General features: G+C 41.1%; 2 protein-coding genes across 3 annotated transcripts; one reads left to right on the forward strand and one right to left on the reverse strand.

Annotated features, from left to right (window-relative positions):
- Positions 1-297: 297 nt before the first annotated feature.
- arl3l1 (ADP ribosylation factor like GTPase 3, like 1) lies at positions 298-4,214 on the forward strand (the record flags this gene model as incomplete). Its single annotated transcript, XM_079671297.1, has 6 exons — positions 298-315; positions 1,228-1,371; positions 2,589-2,705; positions 3,168-3,218; positions 3,529-3,714; positions 3,879-4,214. The coding sequence occupies 6 exons, from the start codon at positions 298-300 to the stop codon at positions 3,924-3,926; spliced, it is 564 nt and encodes a 187-aa protein (XP_079527423.1). The 3' UTR covers positions 3,927-4,214.
- A 4,985-nt stretch (positions 4,215-9,199) lies between these two features.
- On the reverse strand, positions 9,200-18,660 carry LOC307032573 (soluble guanylate cyclase 88E-like). Of its 2 annotated transcripts, none has more exons than XM_079670655.1 (18): positions 17,132-18,660; positions 16,806-16,938; positions 16,150-16,289; positions 15,872-16,006; positions 15,345-15,468; positions 15,142-15,261; positions 14,940-15,024; positions 14,486-14,572; positions 13,695-13,812; positions 13,006-13,135; positions 12,665-12,811; positions 11,979-12,125; positions 11,743-11,899; positions 11,546-11,655; positions 11,361-11,450; positions 10,614-10,760; positions 10,367-10,501; positions 9,200-9,909 (listed from the first exon to the last, which is right to left on the reverse strand). In XM_079670655.1, exons 1-18 carry the CDS (start codon positions 17,194-17,196, stop codon positions 9,781-9,783), a joined length of 2,199 nt encoding a protein of 732 aa, XP_079526781.1. In that variant the 5' UTR covers positions 17,197-18,660; the 3' UTR covers positions 9,200-9,780. The 2 variants fall into 2 exon arrangements, with proteins under 2 accessions (XP_079526781.1, XP_079526780.1); XM_079670654.1 differs by having other exon boundaries at positions 16,806-16,946; positions 17,132-18,659.
- Between the last annotated feature and the right edge of the window lie 97 nt (positions 18,661-18,757).

Raw genomic sequence — 18,757 nt, forward strand, 5'->3', positions numbered from 1 at the left:
TGACTAGGGCTAATTCTGGCCTCCTAATCCCAGTCCCATCCACCCTCCCCCTCTTCCTCCTCGCTAACTCCAAGGCGGCAGAGAGGAGCTATTGACGCCCAAGTAGACATTTCCATCTCATACACACATAGCCCTTTACCTACTCAAGTTTACAGAGAAGAGCGAGGGAAAAGATAGAGGCTGTTGGTACCTTTTCTAGATAGCTAACCTGGGTGACTGGAAAGCTAACACACCTGTGAGAGCTTCACTGGAGATGTAGCTGCAGCCCTCCAGTCTAGTAACAGGAAACTCGCCACCATGGGAGAAGCTCAAAAGGTAAGAGACCTGACTAGTAATATTTAGTATTTGTTGACTAGGAACTAACTACAAGTGGCTATCAAAGTAATGTATACAAAGTTTCCAAATGTGTGAAACAATCACTTGATTTGGCAGAATAGAGTAGCTGTTGTGATGCAGCTCTGCTATGATGGTTGGATTATCTAAACTGCTCATTTTGTCAGATAGTGTTGATAAAATGGTAATAAATCCAAATGTCACCTCTAATACTCTTTTGTGTACAAATCATCACACATACACTGTGGTATCTGTCACTTTGAATGAAGTGTTTAAAGCTACAGCGTCTCCTTTGTCAGCCTTGTGGCAGATTGCGCAACCTTGCTTCAGACTAATCACATTAAAAAGAACACCATTTTGTGAATGAGGCTCTAATCAAGACCAGTGCTTTTTCTAAATAAAGCAACAGATTGATGCTTACAGGAATAGAGGCTATATATTTGGAAGAGAGGGAGGTGCTGGTTTGTGGGTGGAGCAAATTGGGCGCGCATGTGTATAGTCAACAGTGCTGTACGTAAGAGGTGCTTTGACCTCAAATCAGAAAGAGAAAGAGAGGTTTTCAGGTTTAAAGTCTTTCTGAAAACTGCCTTTTTATTAGGTATTAGGTTGGATGTTTCAGAGTACTGCAAGGAAATAATGCAACCTTGAGAAAAATAATGATATTTTTCTCCTACTAATATTCTGGTGTTCCAAGAAGATAATATTGAAATAGCTGAGCCCCCCATGCTTTGTATCCTAAACCAAAACATAATAAAAGGTTAATCAAATGACATGTCATTGAGACTTTCCCAGAAGAAAAGGATACTCAACAAATACTGAAACATGCTGAGTGAACATTGAAATAAGTTTATGGTCGCCTCTATTCTACCACCACCCCTCCTCCGCCACCTGCAGGGCTTACTCTCTGTCATTGAGAAACTGAAGGGGTCCATAGAGCAGGAAGTGAGGATAGTGCTTCTGGGTTTGGACAACGCCGGCAAGACCACCCTGCTGAAGAGCCTCGCCTCTGAGGATGTGAGCACCATCACACCAACACAGGTGAGGGGAATTTATATGTTATGAAACTCACACACACACACACATCAAAACCTTAGGGAAAGTCACTTCTCGCAGTATATGTTTTGTGTCCTTTTTTTAAATTAATTTGTCTCACCATGAACAACTGAGCGGCTTAAAAACATCATCACCAGATGTTGATGTTTTCGCGTATTTTAAATATAACGGGAGGAAATTTGCCAGGAAAAATATCCTCAAAATGTCTTTAACCAACGAGTTATCACTCATTAAATATCAATTTCTCTGCTCTCACTGAATCCTTTTCCTGAATCTCTGATACAATGATGGGTTTCCTGTGTGAATGAAAGTTTCTTCAAATGTTTTTTTGTATTTTCATGCACTGTTAGAGAGCATTATAAAAGGTAGGGGGATTGTATTTAATCTTGTGAGACCAGCTGGAGCAGGGCGCGCTGTCGCTCAAAGTAATGGGATTCGGATGACCTTTGCTTTCTGAAACACTGGGAAATAAATGATTGGGCTAACAGTACACACATTAAAACATTCAACAAGCAACAGGATGATTTGAGGATCATCCTGTTAAGTCTTATATAGGGAATAACCTTTCGGCAGGAAACTACCTCCCTGATTTACATGCTCTTAACACATTTTCAGGGAAGGTCCTTTCGTTTTAGTAAAGCCTTCTTGTCATCCTCTTGTGATGTGATTGTCTAACATCTAATCACATTATCTAATACCCTTCCATTACTCTCTCAAGTCAAGACATGGATCAGATGTACGGCCTGGTCCTTAACGTGTGTGAAGGCTCACCAGGCAGAGAGCATGCAGTCCTGCATGACAAGTCACCACAAAGCCAAACCACACTTAACCAAAACACATACACGGCACTTGATCCTTCCAGTCTTATCTTTAGATTTGCTCCTCCGCTGACCCTTAGGATAAAGTTGTTATACAATCTCGTCAATTTAAATAAAAGGAACGTTGTTATGAAAAACAGCTTTGGATTAACACAGTGACCAGAGCACCTGTTGCTCTCCTGCTGAAGCGTAACAAGGTTACAATACAGAGTGATTAAACAGTGATTCATTTAGTACACACACACCTGTGCTAGAGTACACTGCCGCTCAATGAATTTCTTCATAACCATTTGCAAGGCTTTCCAGGTGCTGCGTACTGTAATTGTGTTCAATTGAAGGCAGTGATGTACAGTACAGTGACTCCAGTTTTGTGTTTCACTTCAGGGCTTCAACATAAAGAGTGTTGCCTCTCATGGCATGAAACTCAATGTTTGGGACATTGGAGGACAAAGGAAGATCAGGCCTTTTTGGAAAAAGTACCTGGAAAACACAGACATGTTGGTGAGTGAATAAACGTTTTAATCAGTTCAACATTTTCAACATTTTCCCATGGGAGACATTTCCCATGGGAGTCATTTCCTTTACACGGTATATCCTGTATTTGCAACCGCAAACGATTTCTAGTCACCATGGCGTTTAAACAGGGCTTTACTAAAAATACAACACAAAAGAATATGAAGCAAAACAAATCCATGACATCCATGAAAGGTATCACATCATACATGCATAAATTAAGCACTAAAGTTGTATATTGTTGAAGTAAATAGTAAGTTGTACATTAATGTTGTGGAACATTTTTGAATAGATGGCAAGGGTATCTTCTGTTCTCGATTAACACTGTCTGTTTGGCTGCTGTAGTGCAGCATCTATACTAGAAGTTCAGGCCAAAAGGAAACAGTCCTTTCTTTCATTGTCTATGTTTACTTGTCAGTTAATATAATCCTAACATATTTGTACTTTCAGATTTATGTCATTGACAGTGCAGACAAGAAGCGGTTTGAAGAGACGGGACTGGTGAGCTTGATGTCATTTCTGCATGCATACACATTCTGAATCATAACAAAACTAGGATACCTAAAGTTCATTATATTATAATAGATATTTAATGAGGCATGTTGTCACTAAACCGATTAAGCATCAGTGGGCTTATTTAAAAATAGTCCGGTAAAGGTGAAATAGGAGGAAAATAATTATTAATAACTTTCTAGATATATCCGCATACAAGAATTACAGCTGTACAACATAATGTTAATTAGATATGTAAGTCATTGTTATGTTTTAAAAAATAAAATAAAAATAAAGTCAATTGTATGTGGATGTGCAGGAGCTGTCCGAGCTAATTGATGAGGAGAACCTAAAAGGCGTACCAGTCCTCATCTTTGCCAATAAGCAGGATCTGGCCACATCCTCACCGGCCAGTGAGGTCGCAGAGGGCCTCAACCTGCACACATACCGGGACCGGGAGTGGCAGATTCAGGCGTGCTCAGCTGTTTCTGGGGAGGGAGTTCAGGTTAGTCTTTATTGATTTATTTTCAGATGGATCCGAATGAACCATATAAAAGACTCTAGACCCTACAAACTATCTATTTTATTTGCTTAATTACATGGTTTTGAGGCTTTATATCTTCAAATTAAGAAACTGATTTGGATGGTTTCATTTTATTTCCTCGACAGGATGGCATGAACTGGATTTGCAACAACATTGTGAATAAGAAGAAGTGAACCAACCTCATCAAACAGAGAAACAGCATCACATAAGGGATTAAAAAGACGACATCACTTCTTTCAATATCACCATACCCCACATATGGCAGGTCCTTCTCCCCTCACAGATTGAATGATATTTTGTTTTTACAATTTGTGTCATTTTTATGAATGTTTTGCAAATGTAGCTCATTTAAAAAAACATATTATAGCTGCAATATGTGAATTGGGCACTTATTAGTATTTGTTCTGTCCAAAAAATGTATGTTGTTCCCCCCCTTTCCCGAGGATCCTTGTCTGGTGAGTCTGTGTACTTTCTGAAACACCAAGAAAACTAATCTGAGTGTGTAGCCATGTAGAACTGTTGGGGTTTGTCAGTTACATAGAAGTGAAGTGTGAGCGTAAAGTATGTGTTTCGAGATTTTTGACAATAAAAACATTTGTCATTTCTGCTATTTTCTTTTTCTTTTGCAATGTAGCAATCAAATGCACCATTAATGATCAAATAATTGTTTTAAAAACTGTCAGGGAAATGACAGAAAACATGCAAATGGGCTGTAAATGTCAACGTATCCGTGAGTGACAAGAGGAACAATAACAAGCTGTTATACTCCTGCTCAACTGTCAACTTGCTCTTTCACACCGCCATGACGAGCACTTACAATGTACAGTGAGAGAGAGACTAATTGAAAAGCAAGAGCAGGAGAGAGGAGTGTTCACAATTATACACTTGTATGGCAGAACAAGATATCAAATCTTCAAGGCACAGCAGAGCAAACAGTGCAGGAAATTACACGCAGAGAGGCTGAGTAATTAGCATCAGAGACTTTTCTCGAAGTGTTTGTTTTGTATGTTAATTCTGTAAAGGTTACGTCGCATGCAGTGCCTCTTGCAGAAATGGTAGAGCTGTATGGGAAGTTGGCCATATGACACACATCTGATGTCCAGCTGTGAACACTTGGCTTGTTCTCGCAGCAGGAATACAAATGATCTGCTTTTTGTGAGTATTCTTTGAGGTAAAATCCCTCTTCACCCTCCGTTCTGAGATCTACAACAAAGATTTTGCTAATCATTGATTTCAGAAGAATTCCTACGTCTTTACCCGCTTATCATTCATCTCCTTTCAGAGTCAGAGTCAGAATCAGAAACAGGTTTGTTGCCAAGTAGAAATTAGGAATTTGCCTTGGTGTACACGGTGCATACATAAACACAGCTAAAGAAGATACAAAGTAAGAAAAACAACCAAAAAATGTAGTAAAAACAATTGAAGCTATTATACATTAAGATATAGAAAATGATTTACATGGAATCTGGATATACAAAAAAACTATGTGCAGTATACTATTGCAAAGTACTTAGAATAATACAATAAAATATGTGCAGTATTGCCAAGGAAAATGTATGAGAGGAAGCTAAATGTGCACATTTGAGGGTTGTGCAGAACTGGCAATACTTAAATGAAATAAATAAAAACAAGAAATGGTTTGCATAGTGTGCATTAATGTAATGCATAGAGTCTAGAGTGGCTGAAGTCTTGTGAGAGTGGGGGTCCCGGGCCTTGTTAATATTCCTGATGGACTGTAGCCTCCTGCCAGAGGGGAGTGGGTCAAACAGTTTGTGTCCAGGGTGGGAGGGGTCAACATTGGTCAGATACCCCCACACACTTGACAGCCCCCACAGCCCTGTGGTCCTCTCACTTATTTGTCCTTTATAATGACCTTGGTGTTTAGTCCTCTATTCAGCCATTTTGTCTTTACTCTGCAGTTGGATTTAATGGATCTCTTAGTTTCTATTGTCTGAAGCTTTAATCAACCATCTGAAAGCACTCAGAAATCACATCAGCTCCCCAACATGAAATTATGCTAATGTTTATTTTTTCCCTTTTGTCTGGTATTTATGAGTGGTTTTGAAAAAAACAAAAACAGCTGAAGAAAAACATCAAGCTATCTCCATGGCAACTATAATTTGGTGCAAGTCCTAAAACATTTTTTAGTCATCAACTCCTTGTGAGCGAGCACAGCAGGGGTGCGGGACCAATTACAACGTGAACTAAAGGATCATTCTGGCAGTTTGAAAGGGACCAGACGGAACAGGAGCTGAGATCAGTCTGTTGTTCAGGGCTGCTTCTCTCACCAAGAGGGGGCAGTATGAGAGAGCCGGATGATCTGCAGCGCTGATGAGGAGGCTTCGCCCTTGACAAATTAGAGTTTAGACACACTTTAATTTCATTGATTTTGCTCGGAAAAGCTCATCTTGAATCAAGAAGATCCTGCACAGTCACAGAAATATGTATCTCATAAATGATTTGTCCCCTGAGCTAGACTTTATGTGTACATATTGTAACTTTAGTTCTGTACATGTTTCAAACCAATTACTCATCTGTCGTCTGTTAATTCCTCCTAATATCTCCATTTGTACACTTACTCTTCCTCATATTATGTGATGTGATATGATGTCACTTCCAAGCAAGTGGCCCTTAAGCAGGTGTTGCCATGGCAACCCTCCCTGTTATTTGTGATCTGGCAGCCGCTTCTCTTCTTTAGTCCAGCCCTCCCTCTCTTGTCCTCCATTTCTTTCATTTTCCCGAGCACTGCTCATCAAAAGAAAACCTGCTCAGAGAGACTGGACCGCAACACATTCCAGGTACGAACAAAACAACACCTCCGTGTTTGGCTGTCTTTAAAAAGCGTAATTAAGCTGGTGATTAGCAGCAGGTTAATTAAACATCTTGGGAAGTTGTGTTGCTTAGATGACTAACTTTTGTGTAACATGGCTATTATTGTAGGGAGAATAGATACAAAGTAATTATTTGAATCCTTTTGTTCTCATCAGACGTTCTCCACAGGTTGATATATCAATCAATCAATCAATCAATCAATCAATCAATCAATCAATCAATCAATGTTTATTTATATAGCCCAATATCACAAATGTTACATTTGTCTCAGTGGACTTCACAGTTTGTACAGAATATCAGTATGACAATACGACACCCTCTGTCCTTAGACCCTCACATCGTACAAGGAAAAACTTCCAGAGAAAACCCACAGTTTAAAGGGGAACATGGGAGAAACCTCAGGGAGAGCAACAGAGGAGGGATCCCTCTCCCAGGACGGACAGACGTGCAATAGATGCCGTGTGTAAATTGAAAAGATAATACATTTGCAACATAGGTAGTCCAAATGTTTGGAAATGCATGTGTGTATAATTGGAAGATGAATCCACGAGAATATTCATCCAGGACTTATGATCCAGGACCACAGCCACGACTCAAGATCCAGGACTCGCGATCCATGACACAGGACTGCAGGATCATCCATGACTCCGGATCCCGGCGTATATAGACACCAAAAAGAAAGACATTTGGGGAAGCTGGGTTAATCGGAACATGAGAGTACACAGGTATAGACAGAGAGAAGGAAGAAGTAAGATGTCCCCCGACAAACTAAGCCTATATCAGCAAAACTATGGGCTGAATCTAATCAGCCCTAACTATAAGCTTTATGAAAAAGGAAGGTCTTAAGCGCACTCTTAAAAACGGATAGGGTGTCTGCCGCCCGAACACAAACTGGAAGCTGATTCCACAAAAGTGGAGCTTGATAAGAAAAGGCTCTGGCTCCCATTGTACTTTTAGAGACTCTAGGAACAACCAACAACCCTGCATTCTTGGAACGCAATGCCCTAGTAGGACAGTCGGGTATAATGAGTTCTTTAAGGTAAGATGGCGCCTGCCCATTAAGGGCTTTGTAGGCGAGAAGAAGAATTTTAAATTCTATCCTGTGTTCTATAGGGAGCCAGTGTAAGGCAGCCAGAACAGGAGTAATGTGGTCCCTTTTCCTAACTCTGGTTAGTACACGAGCTGCAGCATTTTGAATCAGCTGAAGCGACTTGACTGACTTCTTGGTACACCCTGATAATAAGGAGTTACAATAATCCAGCCTTGAAGTAACAAATGCATGGACTAGTTTCTCTGCATCGTTTTGAGGCAAGATATGCCTGATTTTTGCAATGTTACGTAGATGGAAGTAGGCGGTCCTTGAAATTGATTTTATGTGGGCGTTAAAGGATAAATCCTGATCAAATATAACACCAAGATTCCTTACAGTCTCACTGGAGGCCAAATTAATGTCCATAGTATATATATATATAATCCATAGTTAGTATATCTTTAGATAATTTGTTTCGTAGATTCTTTGGGCCAAGTACAATAACTTCAGTTTTGGTCGTGTTTAACATCAAAAAATGTCAGGTCATCCACGTTTTTAAGTCCTTGTGGCAGTCTTGAATTTTATTTAGATGATTAATTTCCTCAGGCTTGATTGATAAATATAGTTGAGTATCATCCGCATAACAATGAAAGTTTACAGAATGATTTTATGATATATCATATTTGAATCCACTTTAATAAAAAAATGACTCCTGTGTCCTATTAATATTAGTGTTACGTCTGTTATAATCAAAACTACAATATATGTTTCTCCTTAAAGCTGTTTCACAGTATCTTCAAGCCACTAAGGATGTCCATCATGTCGGAAGTCGCCCACCTGCCCTCCATGACGCCCCCTGCACCCGGTTACAACTCCACCTCTGGCCTCCTGACCACCCCCAAACTGCTCCCATGGGAGGAGGCGCACATGCAAGTGCACACCATCCTTATTGTCATCATTTTTTGTGTTGTTTGCTTCCTACTCCTGCTCGCCTTTTTCTACACCTTCTGCTTCCACTGCTCCATCAGTTCAATACCTAAAGACTCTCACCCAGCCAACGAATACAGCCAAGAGCGCGAGGACACCACCTACAAGTGCAGTTCTTCTGATAACCAATCAGCAGGGAACATTGTCTGATTGGTTCACTGGACCAGAATAATGGCCATTCGACTGTCTATCAATGTTTTTGTGTCAGCATCACACTATAGTAGCATGTATACGTGCACTGTGAGGCAGAGAGTATTAACCTTCCATAAACCATGTGTGAAATTTGAAACATTGCTTGTACTCTCAAATTTAATTTCATAGTGATTTGTCCGTAGGTTAGAGCCATGGTTGAAGAGGAACAGGGTTTTATGACAAAAGATAATCAGCAAAAATGCGAGTATGATTAATTTTGAAGCTCAAATACAAGTGCATTGGTTGCAGGTACAATATAAACATATCCATATCTCCATAGAGAAATGTGTTCAATAAAGAAAAGTGTAAAATAAATGTATATAGGCTTACAGTATATAACCATGAGTCTGAATGCCAGTGCCTTTGAGTGACAAGACAAACAATAACAAAGGGATGCATACACGGCTCAGCTCACTTTATTTTCACCGATCTGACAACATTTACATTGAGCTATGGCTGTGTATTTGACGAGACTGATATAGAACAATGAATCTAGACGTTCGGGAGGAAGAAGCGAAGAGGGACAGAGGAGAGATACAAAGTGATGTCTTCCTAGGATGAAATGAGATCTCAAATGTACAATGTGCAGCCAAACAAACAGGATATTACTGAGCTTGTGTCTGAACTGCGTGGCAGTGACCACTCTTGGTTTGAAAGCATGTTATGGGTACACAACAAACTTTTTGAGACAATTGCTTTGAATGGACTCGTGTGAGGTAATTATTGGATAAGCAGCTGCTCACATAAACTGATCTAGTGTGAAATTAACAATGATGTTGTGATTTCTTTTTGTATTGTCAGAGCAAATTAAGCACTGTTGATTTCACTGTGCAACATAACACCACGCAAGGCCGCTAACATTTTCAAGCATTACAGACTAGGCCATATACAAACAAATTGTCATAAGACATTGACATTCAGAGAGTTGAAGAAACGTAACATTTAACTGAAGTACTGGTTAAAGCCTCAGCAAGCATGCGTTGGGTTCACGACATGGCGCACGTGGCACTCTTGGAGCAGGGGGAGTCACAGGAGCTGTCGGGGGACTCAATGATGGAGTCTCTGCCGTCGGACTCAGGGGAGTCCAGTTCAAGGTGAGTGTCCTGGAGGCCGTCCTGCAAAGCATTCTTATAGTGAGACTGGGGAAGGAACAGATTGTCTTATCGCACCAATAACAATGGCACTAATAGAGAAGATAAACCGAGTGAAGGGGATGGATTAGAAGAACATTAATAAGAAGTTATTGTTGAATCTAGGAATCTTTATAAATCTGCAGTATCAGGTCTAAAACCACCAGACTCAGGGACAGTTTCATCCCACAGGCAATAAGACTGAACTTTTGAAAGAACATCCATAACATTCATCAGTTTGCAACTTACAAATTATTTATCTAATATATCATATTCCAATTACTTGTATATAGACTCTCCTTGCACTATTTCTATTCTATTTTTATTTGTTTTATTGTGTTGCACTGTTGGAGGAGCCTGTGACCTAAGATTTTCATTGATATCTACACTGTAGCTATGCACACATTACAATAAAAGCCTTGAATCTTTAAATCCCACTCACCTTATGACCCGGCATCTGTTCCACACGGTGCTCCTCCATGGACCCCAGAGAATGGCCTGTAATCTCCATCTTGATACAATGAGAGCGAATAGACTTCACATCATCTTTGTCCCGCCCTGCCACCAGCGGGGGACCCTGGGGATAAAGACAGAAGGAGACTCAGGGAATCAGAGAGGATGATAATGATGGTGGCAATGAAGCAAATGAGAGTGTTAACCATTCAAGGATGTCTTGGTTTAATCATTACCATTCCCTCCTCATCTCTTCTGGCCTCAGGGCCGGAGATGTTGGCATTGCTGATGGTCTGGGTCCCAAACTGAGGACACGCCGCCTGAGCGTTCCCGTCTTTGTCCCTCTTTCCTTTCAGCCAGTAGGTCTCAATTTCAACATTCCCCTAAAAATGGACAGAGAGTGATAAACGTTAAGATTCAGGTTTGGACCTAAAGGGGACTGACTGACTTACAAGCAAATATTCAAAGACGTATTCTGGAAGGCACCATTTCTGTTATAGAGAGGAGGGAAATGGCATGTGGCAGATTTCCAATAATCAGAATTCCCTGAAGAAAAATGAGTCGCTCTTGCTAACTCGAGATTGGCACCTGTAATCAGCTGCCTCAGGAACCTTTTAGGAGTCACTTTGCTGGCTTTATCACTGAACGTACGGCCTCAGAGTCAGACCCAGCGATAAAATAGACTGACAAATCAACAAGCAAGCAGCAATTAGCAGCTCTGAATACTAAGTGTGTAGACTCCCCAGAGCCAAACATTGGGGGTTATTATTATTTCATATAGTTCTTAGATTCAGAAATGTTTACTATGTCTGGATGCTGATGCACAAACTATTCCGTTAACACAGCTTACAGATTCAATGTTTTGATCGCTGCTGTGTGTTCTTCATATGTTCGACACCAAATCATATTATCACACGTTGTCATAGTGGATGGGTAAGATCAATCAAATGTGGCGAGTGTAGTTTACAGCTTTGACTCCTGACCTTGATGGTTATGGTGCCCCTCCTTTCAAAAATAAAGTGACTTCCTTTCAGGTGCTCGTAGGTGGCGCTGCTGAGCTGAATGTGCATCTCCTGAGTGAGATAAAGGAAGACCAGGCCATTAAAACAAAATCACAGAAACTCTTGACTCTAGTCATCATATGTACATTAGGCATAACTTCCCCTACCTTTCCATTGCTCTCCATGGCAGATGCAGTGTGCACCGTGTCACCGTGGAGACCGTAACGTGGCATCTTGTGTCCCACCACACCGGCCACCACCATTCCTGAGTGGATCCCTGCAAACAGAACCACAAGCAGCTTACAACACTCAAAGTCAAACACAGACATAAACACACAAACAGATCCACACTCGTTGTACGCACCAACACGAATCTGTATGTGGTTGCCGTTGGAGGGGTCTTTCAGGTGATCTATGGAGCGCACCATGTCCAGGGCCATGTCACAGATGTTGTGAGCATGATACTTGGTCTTCTCCGGAGCCCCGGCCACAACCATGTATGCATCTCCAATAGTTTCAACCTAGATAAGTAAAGAACAGCAGCTTGTATCAGCAGCTCTAACATACAAAGTGTGATAAAAACTGAAATCACGCACAGACCTTGAAGACGCGGTGCTTCTCGCTGAGCGTGTCAAACAGCGTGTACATGGTGTTCAGCATGGAGACAACTTGCATTGGTGTGATGTGGCTGCAAATGCGAGTAAATCCAACAACGTCGCTAAAGAGAATGGTAACATCTGGGAACACCTGGCAGAAAAGGCATAAGAGAGTTGATGAGTGTGTTCAGTCAGCAAGTCGCTATGTACCATGGGCAAGAAGGAAAAACAGCTTTTACCCTTTGATGCAGGACTTAACTTTTAATCAAACAATCGAGCCAAAGTTTTTGATATTTGGTGCATGTGGGTTCAAGATTATTTGAGAAGTATGATATGATATTTACATGTCTCTCGTGCCTGTACAATGAGTATAAATGTACAGCTTCAGCTTAATTTAGCAGGACTAGAAACAGTGGGGAACATACTGTATGGCCCTGTCCAAAGATAACTAAATCTGCCAAACAGCAGGATTTTGTTACCTTGGGACAAAGCCAAGCTATCTGTTCCCCCTGTTTACAGTGTTTCTTGCTAAGCTTGCCTCCATACTTTCTGTAAAGCCATGAGAGTGGTATCAATCTCCTATTACGTTGTTTCAAAGAAAGACTGTCTTGTCTTTGGTAGATTGTGGTGTTAAATCACAGGTGAACAGTGTATTTATTTACACAGAGTGGCATCATTTACAATCCTGACCTCACAAGTGTTCACAGCCGGCTCTCCTTTGCGCAGCCTTTTAGCCACTGGCTTGGGAATCATCCTGTACAGGAGGTCATCAGTCTTCTTCATTTCATAGTCCAACATCTTCATGCTCTCTTCCAGCTTACTCGACTTCTTTTGCTCCTGTGTCACAGTGGGGAGTAAGACAGAATAACACTTTTAGCTTGCATCTCTTTCTTTCATCTCAAGTCTGCGGGTGGTGACTGACTTGGGGCTGCCAGACTGAAAGAAGGGCTTCAGAACAACTTTGCATTATGCAGAGCGTCAAGTGAGATGATCACACGTATAAAATGCAGATGCACGTCGGCAGAGTGAACCTGTATGAGAGCTCTCTTCAGCTCCTCTGACTGCTGCGTGCCCGCCAGCACCAGGTCTCTGCTGGAGTCGTGCATGCTCAGGTCATTGATGTACAGCCCCGTCTTAAACATAGCACTCAGACTTTCCATCCTACACACACAAACAGACAGTTAAAGGAAAAGGAAAGGCCAATCACAACATTGATGATGCTTATGATATGTGGTAATATAATACTGAACCTATATAGAAATAGCAGTATTGATTTCAAAATAATACAGTATTTGTAATGGATCTTATTTTTAGTTTAAGTATACATTATTAATTCATGTGATGTGGCATTTTATATTTTGCTAATGTTGTCAATACATGCATAAGGGCATGTGCTTGCAAAACAAAATGTTTACAGAAGAGGAGAGAGATGTTTTGGTAATGTACTCGCTGGAAAACACTCTTGGTTGCAAATGGGTTCCCATTAGGCTCACAAGAGCTGCACTGTCTGATTACAAGCTAATTAGCAGCTCATTTCATGCATGGTAAGTGCTGTTAGAATGGCCCCCTGATTTGATTCACTGCCCAGGGTTTTATTTCCAGCCTCGTAATTCAGTTTAGCTCTTGCTGCTTTTTAGAATGTTTTACTTTTCAACTGCGGCGTTTTAATAAAAATCTGTGTGTGTGTGTGCGTGTGTGTGTGTGGGGGGGGGGGGCTTACACAGGGGTTCCCAGGAAGATGATGGACTCCCACTCTGGCATGTATCTCATTTGTCCTTTCAGTTTTAGGCAGCGGCTCCCATCTCCCAAGCTCTCCATCGCATTAGCACTGTTAGCGTCTACAGGGGGCATGATGAAATGCCAACAAGACAAACATTTAGAGAGGTGCTTTGTTTAAATATCAGCAGTAGATAAGAACGGCACTCTGGTAATGTCACTGTAATGTATTTGGCAATAGATTTTTGTTCAATTTAGAATAGTTTAAAGTTTTGCAGGAGATACAGTAGTACACTTAATCACTTCAATCAGATCAACACCTCTCTTTTATCTTTATGAAGCCGGAGCCGGCAGCTGTTCATAGGGCTTTGCTTCAAGCCGAGAGGGAGTCCTGTACATAACCCCCATGACCTCATACATTGTTCTCACTTTCACTATGGCTTTTGTAAAGAAGAATGATTTAATATGTTTATTATAAAGCTTTGGAGGGGCTGGTAAGCAGGGTTGTATTACCTTTGGACTCATTCCCAAGCTAATGCTACGCTAAGCTAACCTGCTGCTTGATCCAGCTCCATATTGAAGGTACATGAGAGAAGTATTGACCTTCCTGTCAACTAAGAAGGAAGTTCACCAAGGACACAAGAATGTTTATTTTCCAAAACATCAAATTATCTTATAAAAGTGATGTTCTTTTGTATTCTTAATGTGTCTTTAATTGGTTTTTATGTTGTCATAGTAAGCGCCTGTAGGTCCAGGTCTCACAGTGTTTTGTTAGATTAAAAAAATTGTCATGACCTTTGTAATCCTCTCCAATAATGGAATGGAAAGCCATGAGCTCCACATCTACGTCAGCAGAGCGATTGGCATTTTCATAGTCAGAATCTTTGGAAAAACAGGGGAAATTGTCAGATGCAGAAACATTAATATTCACACCCTCTACCCCTTGACAACTAGGGATGGGATCAGTTCCACTAAATCAATTTGAATTAACACATAAAACATTTCCATTTCTCTAACTACATGACCTACTTAACTCTGAACTTCGACTCAGTAGACTTCAACATAAATGTTGGTGTTCAAGCTCTCATACGAGAACAGACATCCACTTTACCCCATACCTGCTCTTCTTTTAATGAAACTGAAATTGAGCGTGTCTTTTTTCAACTGACTGCTTTGAAATTAATCTGTCAACAAGCCAGCGAGCCCTCTTCCACTAACCCCGCGAGTGTCTCATGGGTCTAACTCTTACTCTGGATTCGGTTATGAAGGTTCCTCTCTCTCTTCACAGGCTCCTTGGACATGATCTCAAAGAGGTTGTTGGGGTGGGAGATGATCTGTGTACAATATTATGAAGTCAATATTATCAGCACTCATCAACTTCCTGTATAAAGCTGATGTGTGTTGTTTATTTGCAGAAGGCTGCAGTTAAACAATGTAAAGTGATGCTTCACCATGTTCCAGGTAAACTCCACCAGGGGGCGAGCCAGCAAGAAGGCATCAGTGATCTTCTTCCCATCCAGATCAGGGAAGACTGTGGACAGGCCTGAGCCAACATTATGCACCACCATGTCCTGAAGAAACCAGGAGATGCAGAAATGTTTCATTTATTGCGTCATTGCATTATGAGTTTAGGCATGTGATTTAAAAGGTTTACCTGTCTGAAGACGATGTTGAAGGGGAAAACCTCAAAGAAGAAGTCTGAGGCTATGGGCAAAATATCCTGCTCTTCCTCATCCTCCTTCATGATGTAGCGGTAGGCTGAGTTATCAAAGTTCAGTCTGTGCACATTCAGATTCACTTGTTTTTGAATTTGAATTGAAAGTTAAGTACAAACAGGGGAGGAGAGTATTCTGAAGTAAAAGTATCAACACAACACAGTGAAAAGTGAAAAGTGCACACGTTTTATCAGTAAATAGTTACTCAAAAGTAAAAGTATTCATTCTGTAGGAAAATAATTATCGGCCCTGTGATGTATTATTATATATTCATAATAAGATTGATAGTACTAATTTATAAATGTTACTGTAGTGGTTATCCCAGGTGTAGCTACTTTTAACTACTGAGTACAAACTTTAGGTTTCTGAGAAGTAACTAGTATCGGCCATTAAGCATAGCGTGTGTGTGTGTGGATGGGTATGTGTGTGTATGTTTGGCTGAATGTGTGCGTTCATGTGTGTGTACCTCATAGTGACATGGGAGTAGTCTCCTAACATCTGCTCGGACAGCACCTCCACATGTATGTCGGTGTCGTAGAACTGTTTCCCCATCTGCCTCAGCTGACCCATGGCGTAGTGCAGATAACCTTTGCGTTTACTCCTGCCAGTCAGCGAAAGTCAATTAAAAATCAGTCCCAAAAAAATAAATCAAACATCTTTCTTTCTGTTTGCCCTCGTCTTCAATTGCTACAACTGATGCTTGATAGTCTGTAGCCCCCCCCCCCCCCCCTCCTCCCATCAGACCTGTAGTGGAGGGTGACTCCAGTGGCTGACTCCTCCTGGCAGAAGAAGGTTGGAGGCTGCACCTTGGGGTAGCTGAAGCGCAGATACTCGTGGAGATTATCAAGGCCATTGACAAAGTCACGTACATGACGGCCTAGTACCTGAACCAGACATAAGTCATGTATAAGATAGTTGCCTCACCTTTTTTATTATAGTACTTTTAAAGAGACCATTTTTCGAGGACAATGTCAGTTTACTTTTTATGGAGAGAATGACTCAGCGTGTATAAGCTGTTGTACAATGTCCCCTGTGGTCCTGTAGAACGTTTTAAATAAAAATAACGCCCTGAGGATGCCATCAGAGTGTTTTGTCTTGCACTTAATTACAAATAATTTCCAATTTAGAATGAGCATTTTGGAGCTTGACCAATAAAGTCTCTAAAAGTCAGGATATTTCGCACTTTGCAGCTGTGATTTAGATTTATTTCTGAGCGGACTGTGCATGCCTTACATATTCTTCAATAATTAGAAAGAATTACATATTTGAAAGAATAAGCATATCTTTTAAAACAAACTTCTTCTGGCAAAATAGAAGTTTTAGGGATAAAGAGCTCAGTGGGTATTTCATAATTTCCTCACACATCTACCAAAAGACAACACATTTCTGATTTGTTTCACCTTGAGGATCCTGTCATAGCCGTACTTCCCAACAAAGCCCAAGAAGTAGACCCCCCAGGAGTTCATCAGCTCATTGTAGGGCGTGCCTGTCACTCCACTAGCTGCCATTGCAATACGGGGAATCACACTCTCACTATACACCTGAAAACACACATATAGACATTATCATATAAAATATAAAAAAGATTCATTTTGACATCAGGAGTATGAAACATCAGACAAAAGCAGGCAGAGTGACATAAACAGCAGGCAGGTTGCAGACTGACATCAATATTAATATTCAGTCCATACATACAGAGTTATACTATTCATTTCAGAAACTGTACCTGGTGGGTGACAAACGAGTGTAACCTGACATCTGCTCTTTCTCTGACCAGCTTCCACACATCATCTCCGTAGGACTCTTTGATGAAGTCGTGAAGACTCTCACACAGCAGCCCGTACATTATGTCTCTCTGGGTTGACTGAGAAATGTCAAGACGGCACAACGGCTGATTGACTTCCAACAGTACTCTGAAAGGCAGCTGCGAGCGAATAAAAAAAGTTTAGAATGATTACTTTTCCAGTGCTGCAAGCTGAATTTTAATCCATTTTCCTTTAAGCGTGAAGCTTTGAAAAGCCAATTCACGGAAAGGTGCTGCTTTGGCTTTTCTCTTGCTCTCAACACTACCTGTGGAGTTTCAAACTTTTTCAGACTAGCTAGCCAGACAAGGTTTCATCTGAAGGCCAACAGTGCAAATGGTTTTAAAAGTGCCCTGATCACTCTATCCCTTGAATATGAATGGATGAATGGGTCTCTATTGTTCTTGTGTCAGCTGTCAGCAACTGGTGGCTGTGCTCTTAAGTGACACGAACACGCTGCGGGGGCAACCTCTCAAACACAGATGACACTTGTTCATCTTGTTAATTCCTTCTTCAGAAACTTACTTTTTTAGTAATGTATTACCAATTACCAAGATAGATAAGACACAGATTTGAATAACATGGGAATGACTACTCACTGAGGTTTAGTGTGATGCAGCGCAACGCAAAGGCTGAAATGTTATATATTAAAGGAAGCTTCTAATCTACCGTGGTTTTGTTTTACAAAGAGGTCTCTCTTATTCTACTAAGCAAACACTTTCTTTTTTTTTGGGCAGCAACTATTTAATGTTCCATTGTGTGTCTGCAGATGATGTTCTGTGACTCAGGATGACTCCACATGTTCTTTCTAAGGCCGGGAGGCTTCCCACTGGGTGGGGGGTGGATAGTGGTGTTGTGGAGCAGGGCAGGTGTTAAATCGATATCCAATCTCAACAGAGATAAGGAAAATGTTTTTTTCACCTACAGGCTCCAGCTGAGCTCAATGAATCAATATATGGGGGGAAAGCTACTCTATAAAGACTTACTTGAGTTCAAAAACGCCAAATATAAAGTTAAAGGGCATCAATTCCAACGCAACACAAAATGTGAGTTTATACAGAATTCACAACTTCAGCTTGGTAGGCTGTTGGTTGGCCAAGGATTAAAGAAAACAAGATAGCAAACACACTGTGTTTTGTATTACCATCCATTACACTGCTGAATAACAGAGATGTGTAGAATGTCCAAAACTCACAGCAGTGTTTAAGAAAAGGACGTCAAAGGTCTCAGACCATCAAAAATAGAAGAGCAAACTGCCACAAAGTTTAACCTTTGAACCCAAAGTGCTAAACTGAATCACATCCTGTGATCGCAGTGACCTCATCAATTTTAGAGCAGCTCCCATAACATTTTGTTGCGAACACATGGCGTGTCGGTACATGTGGCAGAGCAGTTACACAGTGCTCTAGAGAAGAGAGATATAAATGGTGTGTGTGTGTGTGTGTGCGTGTGCGTGTGCGTGTGCGTGTGCGTGTGCGTGCGCGTGCGCGTGTGCGTGTGCGTGCGCGTGCGCGTGTGCGTGCGTGCGTGTGTGTGTGTGTGTGTGTGTG

The sequence above is a fragment of the Notothenia rossii genome, assembly GCF_949606895.1.
Source record: "Notothenia rossii genome assembly, chromosome: 3".
NCBI classification, from domain to species: Eukaryota; Metazoa; Chordata; class Actinopteri; order Perciformes; family Nototheniidae; genus Notothenia; species Notothenia rossii.